The 14753-nt window shown below is 37.6% G+C and overlaps 1 protein-coding gene across 4 annotated transcripts in view; it reads left to right on the forward strand.

Moving 5' to 3' along the window:
- micu1 (mitochondrial calcium uptake 1) overlaps positions 1-14753 on the forward strand; it is a 99861-nt gene that overhangs the window by 28760 nt on the left and 56348 nt on the right. For all 4 annotated transcript variants that reach the window (XM_081350617.1, XM_081350615.1, XM_081350614.1 and 1 more), the window contains exon 4: positions 5530-5692. In XM_081350617.1, the coding sequence (XP_081206743.1) occupies positions 5530-5692 (163 nt within the window). The remainder of the gene's footprint in view (positions 1-5529; positions 5693-14753) is intronic.

A 14753-nucleotide genomic window follows, 5' to 3' on the forward strand; every position in this document is an offset into this window, starting at 1 on the left:
GCTCTATGCTCTGATACATCATCTCTGCTGTATTCAAAATATTCCCAAACCATGGATTTTTTTTGTTTTGTTTTGTTTTGTTTTGTTTTGTTTTGTTTTGTTGGCCAAGTCCTTTTTCTGCCCCGATTTTACCTTACCTGTTTCTGTGCTTTCTTGCAAGTTGTTAAAGTAAACCAGCTCTGTTCTGTTCTCGCACTAGATTTACACACTAAGAGGTTTAGAAATCGCACGTTCACATCACCATTTCATTACGATTAATCACACAGCCCTAGTCGTAGCCATATTTGCACAGGTGCAAAGAGAGTATAAGGAGGCTGACCACACATAAAAATGTATGGAATATTATAATTTTTCAATTCCAACATAAATAAATACCTTAATACTATGATTTTGTTCAAACTGCCCACCCCTTAAAACAAATTGTTATAATAGTTTTAATGCGTGATTTCTGCTGAAATTAATTTCACGCTTATTTCATAAATGATGACCTCTGTTTATTTTTTGACATGCGCTTTGTGTTGTGTTTTGGTGTGTTTTCACACTTATCTGGGTCATTTTGAGTGTTCCCATCAAAATCCAATTCATTTTAAAGTGTCATATTGGTAATCTTCTTAAAGGACTCTGAAATTGGAATATTATAAGAAGAAACTAATAAGCAAATGCTTTTTGACGGGTGCCAATCATTCTATCTCATCCCTGTCCCAAAATACGTCTCACTGAAAACTCCCATCTTGTTTGAATCAGTTTCAAAGTAGAACCATGTCTTTCCGAAGGAGTATCGATCCATTTAGTCCACGTATCTAGATTTTTGCTGATAATGGATGTCTCGTCGCATTCTGCACAGATTTAAAGTCTTCTCAAGTTTGATGCTTTGTTTGAGATGAACTTTTAATCTTTAGCTGAATTGATGTTTTCTGTAATGGATATTTTCCTTTGTCCTAAACAAAGTTTGGACCGTGACTCCATTAACAGCCGACAGAAAAATAATAATGGAGATTAATGCATTCAAATGCATGCCTTTTTCCAGTTGTATCACATTATGTTAACATTATGAAAGGCTATAGTGTTTTTATCCAAATATTCATAGATGGCGTTCAGTAAACCAATCTTTGATTGATTCTCCCGAAATTACATTGTGTTACATATGTGGTTTTACCAAAACATTACTCTGTTTCTTTGAGGATCTGACCTGCCTGACACAGCAACATTGACTCCAATGTTAAGAGGTTGTTTCAGGGGCATCTGTTAGATATGCAATAGGTCAAGAAACCTATTTGAAAACTTGGCGTTTGGTGTTTAAATTACACATTTGAGTTTTTCTGATTATGCAGAGGACCACAGGATCACATTTTTAGAGGGGTTGTATAAATATAGAGTTCAAGGTTCTTTATTTTTGCATGTGATGTAATGTTGTGAAATTTTTCTCTCTAGTTTCTCGTCCCACAGTGCAAAAACAACAAAACAGCAAAGTAAAAAAAAAAAAAAAAAGAAAAACAACACATAATGAATATAAAATAAATCCGGTATGACATGTATAAACTAATTAAAATAAATAAAGGATAGTGTCTGTGTGTGAAGTAGGAATTATGCAGGGGTATCATATAGGGGGTGCTATAAATTATATTTATAAAATACACCGTAACAAAAACATAGTTGAGTTTTACAAGACCATTTTGTTTTACAAGACCATTTTGCACCCTTCTGCTGTACACTTTAAGGCGTATGTACAGTAAATTCCCTTTTTGTATATGAAATGAGGAACAGCTCTTGCAAGTTGCCATCCAAATAATAATTCCTCTTTACAATGGTAGTAATACATCATCACAGATTCATAAAATAATCAGACTAAAATGATCACGAAACTTATAAAAAATAAACTTCAGCCGTTTGTTTCTTACAGTATGTTGGAATCGTTCAGGAGGAACTGCAGAGCGGCGGGTGCTACACAACCAGAAACGACATGAAGTTTGACAGCATTTTATTGTTAGTTCTACTGCTGTTTAGCAATACCCTACAGCCTCCATAATTATGCTCCTAAGATACCTTGTTTTAACCAATTTTTTGCATGTGTCCTTGGCACTTAATACTATTTGGATGACGCATTATATCGCTTCTTTTGTAGAGGGTTCGCAATCACTTATGTGATTCCATTTCCTTAGCAAGGCATAGGTTTGAGACATACAGTGTTTTATAGCACACTGAGCTCTCAGAAGATCAAGGAAAGTGTTTCTTACGTGTATGTGTGTGTGTGTGTGATGTATGCCTCTAGGTATGTCCTTGCTTTGGTACTTGTGTGTACTTTGTCTCCACCCTTTCTTGGTGTGCCAATGTCAGCTGGAATCACTGCCAGCCCACTGTTGGTGCCAGGACCAGTAAAATGTCCTCGATAGTCAGTCATAATGTTTCAGTAAATAAATGAGGACATTTGGCCCTCACAAGTATATCCAAACCTGTACACACACACACACACACACACACACACACACACACACACACACACACACACACACACACACACACACACACACACACACACACACACACACACACACACACACACACACACACACACAAAAACACATACACAAACAAGCCTCTTTCTGTATGAACGATGTCATGGAGATGGCAGTTAGTGATGCATAGAGTGACCTTTGTGAACGTTGTGTACAGTTGCTCTCATTAAAAAGACAACATGCATTGTCCTATTATTATTATCATAGACATCTGAACCGCCGCCTTCAATTTCTGCCTGGATCAGTTTGCAGCTTTTTCTTTTATTGTTAGGGCTTCTTATGTGCAAGATGGTGATGTGACAGATGTGACAGATGGTCACACAGCAATCGCTTACGTGCTGGAAGAGGGTTTATTTTATGATATTAAATTAAATTCTCTTATGCCAAATCGTGAGCTTTAATATTTCAGAACCAAGTATCAAGATCACTTTAAAAGAAAAACTACATTTGCATTTTCTGAAGGAAATATTAATACTTGCAAGGCAGCAACAGGAAAGTGTAGTTCAGGTCTTTTTTTTTTTTTTTTTTTTTTTTTTTAAATCACCTTAGAGTTGCTTTGCAGACTTTGTCATAATAATTCAGTCAGTGCATTTCTTGTTTTTTGTCTATGAATATGAATACACGTCAATTTTGAAAAGAGCCCTGTATGCCATTCCAAACCTGTAAACCTTTTTTGCTATGGAATACAGAAGATATTTTGGGAATGTTTTGACTATTTTTGTAATGAAAGTCAATGGGCTCCAAAACACCATTGGACCCCTTTACATTTTATTAAATGAAAAAACAAAAAACAAAAAAAAAAACACAATTTTTCTAAATATCTTTTTTGTTTCACAGAAATAAGAAAGTCAACATCACTCAACCTTTATAATTGGAGTGTGTTCACAGCAAAACTGAGTGCAACTGAATAAAGGCAAAGGTCTCTGAATGTGTTTTTAGAACTTGAAATTTTAATATTTTTAGCTTGACATGGCGTGTTAAAAATACAATACTTATGGTGCAAAATCTTGAAATAACGGTGAGGCACAATGCAATGACCAAGTATGTCTATGATCTGACACAAGTATAAACTAAAAATTAAAAATAAGCTGTAGTGCGCAGTGACCTCTTGAATCTCAGTGTTTGACAAGTACAGTTTCACATTACAAACATCACTTACTGCACATCATGCATTCAGGCAGGATCCTGAACTCCAAATCCTCATCATTTCATCTTGCAATTACAATCACTTCTCTTGTCTAATAGCAGTATGCAAACTGACAATCAATTAGCATAGAAATTACGGAAATTAGCATACAGTAGGCTGCATAACGAGTCGCAAAATGGGCATTTGCTAAAGATGGCCAGATAGAGGAAAAGAAAACGTCAACAAAGGCTGGATGAGAATGATGAAACTGACCTCTATTACTACTCATTTTGATGATCTTTGATAAAAAATACAGACATATCCATCACACTAAGAGACACAAACTGCAGTAATTGCTCTTATTTAACAGTTAATTTGTCTCCATTAATGGCTGTCAATCAATTAAACATTTTAATGGAACGAGTTACATGATATTCTGAATAAATATCCCCAAATTACGATAGTTTAATCACATTATTGAGGCCAAAAAATCATTTAATAGACATCACACAAAAGTGGCATTAGAGATAAATATATTGTTTCATATCATTGATAATAAGCCCAGAGTTCACAGCAATCCGTTCAATTCAATTTGTCAGTCTGTCCAAGGTGGTTGATCACGTTACGCTGTTAAAAAATTGACAGCTGTAATCTGAAAATGTCCAGTTTATGTATCTAAAATATTTATACACATTTTAAATTACCCGAAACAATTTGACCCAGGAACTCTCCACCCACCCCCCCACCCCCTAAACCTCCAACCAATCAGCCTGTTCAGCGCCCAAGTCCCACCCCCGAAAGTTCCTGAACTTCCTGCAAAAGTTCTACCTCGCAAGCAGAGACTTTCTGAGCAGGATATTTTTGCCCAGAACCTCGTTTAGACCCTGTTTCCTGCGGTCGAAACACTGAGTACCACCCCAAAGTCCCTAGTTCCTGGGGAAAGTTCCTGCGGTGGAAACGCTGCTATACAGTTTTACTTTGTTCAATAGCCAACCTGCAATGGATGATTTTTCAGTTATGTATGCCATGTCGCTTCAGGCTATGAATTACTTTTAGGCTGTTTTTGACTCATAACTCATAACGTTGGATCATTGTGGTTTGCTATTGCTGTGATCTTGTGAGTGACAAGTTGCCCCGCTCTCGCACCGAAAACAACAGGGCTGCATTAACTCAATCAGAGGCCCTGGGGCTTTAACTCTTTGGGGCCCCATGCTGCATGCACAACTATACATTCCTCAAAAATGCATACTATTGCCTATATATAGACCCATGAGTGTGGATCATTTTCACATTTATGGGTGCATTTTTTTGTTCATATTTATAGTCAAGCAATATCACATGAGCAAAAATGCTGTTTTCCCGAATATCAGCAAGGTTGAAAATGTGAAATTGACTACAACAATTCAGTAAACAAGAGGTTAATATTAAATTGCTTACATTTTAGACACAATATTGTCTGTTTTTGCTTTATCTTGACAATGAGAATAGTAACAAACAAAGCCACAGCAGCAACACACAGTGGTTTCTTTCCCAAATTAATTCGAGTAAAAACAAAAAAAAAGCAAAGTACTTGCGCCACAACAACTGAATTTTGATTAAAATTCATTCATTATTATGAATCATTCCAATCCTATATGAGAGAGACTGGACATCGGAGGGTAAACGCAGCACAACAATACAGTGTGATGAAAATAGCAATATAGCATTTGGTTGTGCCATAAAGCTACTTGGATAAAATAGCATGTTACTATAAAAACACCTGAAATGTTGTCACCCTGGTAAAAATGTAGTTTATTTAGAAGAAAATTTAAGACAAAAGGAAAAAATTTAGTTCCCAGAATTGATATTGTCTGTGTTTGCTAAGTGTGTTTTTCTGTTTGTTTGATACAGGTGATGGAGTATGAGAACCGGATCAGAGCTTACTCCACCCCAGACAAGATATTTCGCTACTTTGCCACCCTGAAGATCATCAGTGAGCACGGAGATGCCGAGGTGTACATGACGCCACAGGACTTTGTGCGCTCCATCACACCCAATGAGAAACAGCCAGAGAGTGAGTTTCAGTCTTTCTTGACCAGGGTTGGGCAAAATTCAGAATTGGATGTTGTAATCGACCACATCAGAAAGGATGTTGAACTGGAATAACAGGAAGAAGAATTTACAGAATTGAAAAGAAATTCAACAGTCAAACAACAGATAATCTTTTATTATTAATTAAAGTTATTTTGAGCTGTGAAGTTTTGGCTAAAGTAGTTTTGATGGGCCAAAATCATTGACCAAAATTTATGTTTTCTGATGATGCGTTTTGATTTTGTTTGTAGCAAATTAGCTCAAAAGAAAAAAAAAATATATACACACAAGTTATGATTATATATATTTTTTTTTCTTCATTTTTTTATATTTAAAAAAAAAAAAAAATATATATATATATATATATATATATATATATATATATATATATATATAAAATCACAACTCGTTATGATCAATTATTGCCTAAATATTTAAATCGCCCAAAAAAGGGAATACATATCCCATGTATTTGTACCTATAAATAAATACATAAATAAATAAATAAATATATTACAACGGATTATAATTAATAATGAATATATAGATAGGATAGGTTTTCAGAAAAACTTTTAACAAATTTGATTTCACATCGACTAATCTGTTCGTCCAACAGTACGATCTTCTTATCAACTCTCAAGAAAGATTCTTCTTCTTATCAACTCTCAGGAAAGGTTATTCTTCTGGTCATGAAGAATAACTTTTCTGTTCTATTAGATTACCGTACTAACTAAAGTACTCAACAGTATAAAAGCTTGTAGCTAAAGATCAAACATTTAAGTGACTGATCGATGAGCAGCAACAGTGACAATCAAGCGTATAATGGTTCTTAATAAATGAAATAAGAGTACATACGACTATACTTAAATAAAGAATACACATATACAGAATAACAAGGAGTAAAGAAAGATAGAGAGAGAAGATCAAAGAATGGCAAATATCACTAACAGTTAAAAAGTTTAAGAGAGCAAGCAAAGAATCAAATCACGTTATGGCAGGAGTAAACAATCTTAATGTTGCTAGAAATAATACTAGCATGGATCTTTGGTGCTGAGCAAGAATGGGTGTGTGTGTGTGTGTATATGTGTGTGTGTGTAGATCCTCGTTGCGTTGTTCGTGAGCCTAAGGCGTTCTTATTTTGGGTGAAATGACGTCTCCTTCTGACAGCCTAATTTGCATGTTTTATGATGGTGTCAGAATTGGTCATTTCTACTCCAAAGGATGGTAAAAATAGTATAATACATTTTATTGTAACATACTATACATAGTTAATTTAGGCGCAACAAGAGGAGTATTTCGATACCAAGGAAGGTATGGCTGGAAAAAATGAAAGTAGAGATACATTCTTACACTTGAATATAAGCACTTAGAGTTTAACTAACACAACTAAAAAGTTGCAACTAGGCTAATATAAGGTAGGTGACATACGTACGCACATGAATATATCATATACATTCTGGGATGCCTTAATTATGAGTTAAATGGAAAGAATGTCTGTGTATATTTATATTGACTGCATTTCTCATGCCACATGGCCTTTCGTGCCTGCCGTGGGAGGGAAGTGGAGTTGATTAAGATCTTTTTAAACCTCACGAAGGAGCTTCGAGGTGTTTCTGTTTAGCCTCTGCCAGGCCACTAAAGTGACAATGGGGCAATTTGATCCAGACTCATCGGCGCTAGGCCTGTGATTTACATGAAGTAGTCCAAAAAGGTTAAAAGCTTTCTGAAGCTTAGAATTGAATCGGTCATCGTGATGCAGTCCAAAAACGAAATGTCAGTGTCTGTTTCGTGCACACAATGTTAATAGGCTACAACAGGTACAGTAAAGATGTGTGGATGCTAGGGCTGGTTTGACAATATCGATTTGTCGTTTTTAATCGATCTTCCTGTTTTCAGTTGATGCATGAACAAAAAAACGTAACTAAAATTGATTTGATCACGGCTATGATCCAGTAATAATCACAATAAGCTCTGTGCTTTGTTACTTCTGATATGAAATTCTGTCAATTTTATAACAAAATTCAAACAATAAGGGCCAGATTTACTAACAGCTTGCGCTAGCGCAAACCCTCTTTTGGCATTAAAAAAACTACTTTTATTAAAGGATTTATTAAACAGGATTTATTAAAGACATGCTGTAAAAAAATTGCGCTGAAAAGGTGTGGACAGTTATTTTTGCGGCTGACATTATTGCATATGCATTTGTTTCCCTTTCAGGTGCAAAATTTATGGAGGAGAGTATTTAAATGAATCATGCAAGGTGATTTACTAAGGTTTGTGCTCGTCAATGTATTGGTGTTTGCGCCATTTTTTTCCGCCCTAAAAAAGCACGCCTTAAACCATACGCTACCTGGTAGATTGCGTTGGTCATTATGGAAATGATTCGACTGTGCCTGTGTTCTCTAATTTCTGTCAGTAGATCACGTGCAGAACTTTCCACTCCCATCGGCACTGTTTTGGAATTGCGCTCTCAAGCTAATTTACCGTGTTTAGTAAATCTGGCCCTAAATGTTTTGATGCTCTTTAATGTCGTGTAATAGATGACATCACACTGATGGAACCACTGAAAACCAAAGTGGCACATTTCTGAGAAAAAATTAAAACTCACAATATCCTAGCTGCATAAGTATGCACACCCTGTTATAATTGGGCATGTGGCTGTGTTTAGAATAAACTAATCATCAAGCAATGTGAAAAAGTACACACCTGTCCTCAGCTGAAGTGACTCTGATTAACTCCAACTGTTTTTGTAAGATTTTTCTGACTTGGTTGCATGCTGCTACAAGAGCCATGGGCCACAAAGAGCTTATGAAACATCAGCAGGATCTCATTGTTCATTGATCTTAGGTTAGGGCTACAAAACAGCATACCATGAAACACTGCGAAGACAGTCATCGACAAGTGGAGAAAGTAAGGCACAACAGTGACATTATCAAAACAGGGTGAATTGATGAGAAAATTGGTGAGAAGACAAGAGAAAAAAGGTCATGGAGGCTGTCAGAGTCAAAGGTCAGAGTCAGACTGGTAACCCGAAGGTTGCGGGTTCAATACCGGCAGGAAATGAGCAAGGCATCTAACCTCCAATCACTGCCCTGGCGCCACAGGTGTGTGTCCACAGTTTGAAGTGTGTTCACTACCCTCTACTTCTAATGTGTACATACATACACTCACTGGCCACTTTATTGCTTAACACCAGTTCAACTGCTTGTTAACGCAAATATCTAATCAGCCAATTGCATGGCAAGAAGATGATCTGCTGAGGTCTGCCGAAGAGCATCTCTGAATGCACAACAGGTCGAACCTTGAAGCAGACGAGCTACAGCAGCAGAAGACACACCGTGTGCCACTCCTGTCAGATAAGAACAGGAAACTGAGGCTACAATTTGCACAGGCTCACCAAAATTGTACGATGGAAGATTGGAAAAATGTCACCTGGTCTGATTAGTCTTGATTTCTGCTGCGACATACAGATGGTAGGGGCAGAATTTGGTGTAAACAACATGAAGGCATGGATCCATCGTGCCTTGTATCAATGGTTCAGGTTGCTGCTGGTGTAATGGTGTGGTGCATAGTTTCTTGGTACACTTTGGGACCCTTTGTACCAATTGCACCCTATGGCACTCCTATGGAACCTATGGAACCTCCGTGTGAGGTCTCTAAATGGGATGCGGAGGACTTCGGTGATCTACCCCAGGCGGTCGTAGACACCATCACTTCGGCGAGATTACCGTCTACGATGCGCGCTTACGCTCTGAAGTGGAACCTGTTCATTGAGTGGCATACTTCTCACCGGAAAGACCCCCGGAGATCCCTGATCAGAACTGTGCTTTCCTTCCTGCAGGAAGGGTTGGAGCAAAGGCTGTCTCCCTCCACCCTGAAAGTGTATGTTGCCGATATTGCCGCACATCATCTTCCAATAGATGGTAAATCTGTGGGGAAGCACGACCTGATCATCACGTTCCTGAGGGGTGCGAGAAGGCTAAATCCTCCTCCCTCTCACCCCATACCCTCTTGGGATCTCTCTTTGGTGCTGACGGCATTACAGAGAGCCCCCTTTGAACCGCTGCAGTCAACTGAGCTGAAAATCCTGTCAATGAAGACAGTGCTCCTGACTGCGCTGGGCATTTTCGGTCAACAAATCGTGCCTGGAATTCGGATATGTGCCTAAGGTTTCCACCACTCCTGTCAGGGACCAGGTGGTGAACCTGCAAGCGCTGCCCCTGGAGAAGGCAGACCCAGCCATTGCTTTGCCTTTTTCTGTGCCGATATGTGGACAGAACGCAGAGCTTTAGGAATCCAGACCAGCTCTTTGTCTGTTATGGAGGCCAGCAGAAGGGAAAGGCTGTTTCTAAGCAGAGGATGGCCCACTGGATAGTGGACGCCATGGTCATGGCTTGTGGAAGCCAAAATATAGCGATCTTTACTGCATGACATGCTTACTTGCATTTTTTCCTGACAACAGTGGAAACAATACTTCTACGTCATTTTTGGTCATACATACATTAACTCACAATAACAAGAAAATATTGTGCCTTTGTGAATTAAAGAAAACAAACAGGATGCGCTTTCTGAACACTGTGAACTAAAGCGTGTCACATGAATGAATTTAAATAAACATAGCGTATACTTGCCTCACAGACATGAGAAATATATCTATTGAAAGCCTGAAATGTCTACTTTTAAACCAACCAATTCAAATCGAAAAGAAATACTCTTTTCTCTTGTAATCCATATGAAATGTGCATTTCTCTTTATAGATGCCTTCACTATACTGCAGTTCGATTAGTCGATTAGTTGATTTAATTGTAGAATATCAAATAGGCTGTGCGATTATTGTCTTAAAAAATCCCAGTGTTTTCGTTGCTGATGCGGTGGTGATGTGTTCATGTAACCAGAGGGTGACGCTGCCAATAACACACCTAAAAGCTGTCAATCAACTCTCAGACAACAGAATAAGATACACTTTGTCTCACACCAGAGCATGTGACCATGTGGCAATATTTCCTCCAGAGCGGAGAGCGCCTTTCTGAAGATTCCACTCCGCTCGCTCATTCTGCTCAGCGTCGCTTGCTCAACCCAGAATGCCCTTTGTGATATGCTGGTTCGAAAATGTGTGAAATAAGTAGGGCTGCCCCCGACAAAAGTTAGTCTATTAGTAGTTGTTCATGTAAGCCATTAGTCTAATCGCATATTTATATTAATTAAATTACTTAAATATATACTGCAGAGTGTGTGTGTATATATATATTAGGGCTGTCACTTTTGTGAAAAAATCCTGTTCGATTTTTGAGACATAAGTGTTCATTGAATCGATTGTAAAATCGATTTTCCATGTCTAAAGACGTTTCCATTTTAAACGCCAAATATGGGCAAATCCACGGACAACAGGCATTAGGACGAACGTAAAGACGGCGCTTGAGACGCGCACAATTCAGCAAATATTCCTGATGATTTATTGGTGTGAAGTTTCGTGCACAATGACAAACAGGAGTGCAACATTCTCGAAAAACAATAAGCAGACTACCATAACATAAATGAAAAACATTACTGCAGTCTTCAACATGCCTGTGTTTACGGTTAGAAATGTAAAACAAATTTTGCCTACGTAGGCGATTGAAGACCGTAGCCAGAATCTGTATCTGTATGCATGAGACTGTCTGCATACCGGCAGAATTCACAGTTTTGTAGTAAAAAGAGAAACATTATGCAGAAGTATAATTTGCTGTTATGCGTGTTTGTCAGAGCCTGCAGTTGCTGTCTGACGCGCGTTCGCTGCGGGCGTATCGTGACGAGCTGGACGCGCTCCGAGAGAAGACCGTTAAAATCGATTCCCTATTTTCGTTTCGAAACTTGCGTTGGTTGGTCCGATCGATTGTGCAATCGATTTTCGAACGTAATGTGACAGCCCTAATGTATATATATACACACAGCGGGTTCCAAGTGATCAAGGGCTTAGGACGTTCCTTTCAGACAGTGGGCACTAGCACAATGCAAGCAATATATATCAGAGTTCATGAGACGCAGGCAAGTCAGCGAGTGAAGGGCATAGATATTTGAAGTAGAACGTCACAATCAATGTTGCATTATGGGAGATGGAGCTGCCTGAAGTGTACATATGAGTTATATATATATATATATATATATGAAGAGTTCAGATGCAAAAGCCTCTAAGTGCCATCTGAAATTTTCTTCTTGAATGATCATTTTTATCAAGCTTGTATATTTAAGTTCAGTAATTTTACTTAAATGACAACTAATAGATAATTTTCATTGCCATTTAAGTGAAATTACTGAACTTAAATATACAAGCTTGATAAAAATGATCATTCTAGAAGAAAATTTCAGATGGCACTTAGAGGCTTTTTCATCTGAACTCTTCATATATATATATATATATAAATAGCCTATTCCGCACTCAAGCGCACGCAAAAAGCTTGCCACAAAGAACTGACAAAAGTAATGATTATGAATGTGTCAAATATAGCAAGGAGACATTTTAATTGGATATTAATAAATATACATTTAGCATTTTCTGTGTCAGTGTCGGCTGCAAAGAAGAAGTTGACGATGCTGACTCACGATCTTCGCAGTATTGTGAACGCGCCTATAGAGAGAAATGCACATTTCATTCGGATTACATAAGCAGAGAGTGGTCTCTTTTTGTTTTGAATTGTTTTGTTTAAAAGTAGACATTTCAAGCTTTCCATAGATATATTTCTCATGTCTGTGATGCAAGTAGCCTATACGCTGAGTTTCGGTTAATTTATGAGACGAGCTCGTTTACGTGCAATGCAAGTGATCGCGCCGGCACCTCCATGCCCTGATTCTATTGTCTGCTATAGCCTGCTGTAAATGCTTCTTATTTATTAAATCCAGGCAATTGGTTGATGAAACATTGATTAAAATTAAGATATAAATTATACAAAATGAAATTCACTTTAAAGAAAGGTTTTCTACAAAACAAAACTAAATGAAGTGGTCAAAATCATGTCTGACCCACTCCATATGTCTCCCAATATTTTGCTCATCTTAAGATCCTATCTTACTCATGCTGTTCACTTTTCATATAATCACTTGAGCGCAAAATAGGCTATATTATGCCTTTATATATTAAATGCCCATTATGGTTTAGTATTCTCCTCAGTATATATTTAAGTAATTAAATTTATATAATCGTGCGATTAGTCAACTAATGGCTTAAATGAACAACTACTAGTCAACTAGAAAAATCTTTAGTCTGGGACAGCCCGACTCCGAAGTCATGTAACTTCATGCTGAGCTTCTGTCTGTATCTGTAAAAAGCTCTAAGTCATAAATACACCAATAGCCACTATAGCCTGTGCAGCGGACTGACTTCCTCGATCATTTCCTGTGCTCTAATCTGAGTTTATAATGTTCCTCTGAGGGCTGAGGCTATGAAATGCAGTCATGGGGTTTTGACCTGTCATACTCTTGTTGTAGCTGTGAAACAAACTGAAAAGTATTGCTGTCATGTGAAATTTGAACAGTTGTTACAAGTTTAACCCCCATCAACCAGCAGGGACTGACAGGGTCATGCTTTTCAGCCAAACCTTGGCTACGTTCTACTTCAAATATCTATGCCCTTCACTCGCTGACTTGCCTGCGTCTCATGAACTCTGATATACATTGCTTGCATTGTGCTAGTGCCCACTGTCTGAAAGGAACGGCCTAAGCCCTTGATCAGTTGGAACCCGCTATGGGGTAGATTTAGCACCATCTTCTGTAATGTCACAATCAATGTTGCATTATGGGAGATGGAGCTGCCTGAAGTGTACATATGAGTTTGCTAACTCCCTTTGTCAAATCTGATAGTTTTAAGGTCTGTCAGCAGAAACTTCCTTCACACGCAGGGATTCCCCTTAGAGAAGTTATTGAGTGTATGTTTAAAATTAAGTGGAACGCAGCCCACAAGATGAATCACTAAACAACTGTATTGGCTTTTTTGATCATATTCTGACATATTTTATGTAGTAACCATCAAAATACACTGAATAACTTTTTTTAGGCCGAGGATTCAGGCTAAAGTTTATATAGTGTTAGATGTTTACTTAAATAGTGGTAGATACTATTTGCCCCTCAGTGTATTGTGTAATGGAAAGTTAACATTTTAAAAGAATCTGTGCCTTCTCGGGTCCATTCAGTAAAAGCACATTTATTTAAAATTACCCAAGACCAGAGTCTATACTAATATTATACCCGACCCGTGTCCGAGGCACTCTTCAAGGTTTTGGACGTGAACCTTAATTTCGTAAACGAAAACTGAAACTAAGACTAAAACTATTGGTCAAATTTTTTTTTCGTTAACTGAAATAAAATAGAATTTTTTTACACAAAACTAAACGAAACTAACAACAGTTACTAAAACTAACTGAAATAAAAAAATAATTAGCAAAAATAAATAATAGTTTTCGTAATTATAAGCTCTCATCCTGTACCGGAAAATCACGTTTTTCCATCCCACTGGGCTACTTTATTTTTCAATGTAAACGCGCGCTAGACGGACATGTATGACCAACGCCCACTTTTACAGCGTCTCATGCATGACACGATGTTCTAAAAATGCGGCACTCAAGTTAAAATAAGTTCAACTTTTAAAATACGTGTCTCGAGACTTTGCGCTTTTTACACATTCCACTGCCCGCGTCTCGCTTTTCAAAGCAAAACCACTTTCTGTGTGAACCAGCCCTAAGAAGCAGAAATGTCCAAATAAGTATTTCCATCACGTATAGACCTCATGCAAATACAGCTGTACCTTAATAAGATAACCATCTCATGTGAAACTAAAGATAACACACATAATAGACAGGACACCACACTGAGCAGAAAACGGAAAAAACAAATAGCATGTCTAGCCCGTACAGGTAAATAGACATACATTTGTCAGAGTAGAAGTAAACTAAATGTTTGGTCTGAATAGAACACATGAATATGAGTATAACTATCAGTATAACTATCAGTATATCATATTAAAATATGTAATAGACAAAAAGTATAAATGGATCAATGTTTGAAATGATTAATCA

Source organism: Scardinius erythrophthalmus, assembly GCF_964197995.2.
Source record: "Scardinius erythrophthalmus genome assembly, chromosome: 21".
Classification (NCBI taxonomy): Eukaryota; Metazoa; Chordata; class Actinopteri; order Cypriniformes; family Leuciscidae; genus Scardinius; species Scardinius erythrophthalmus.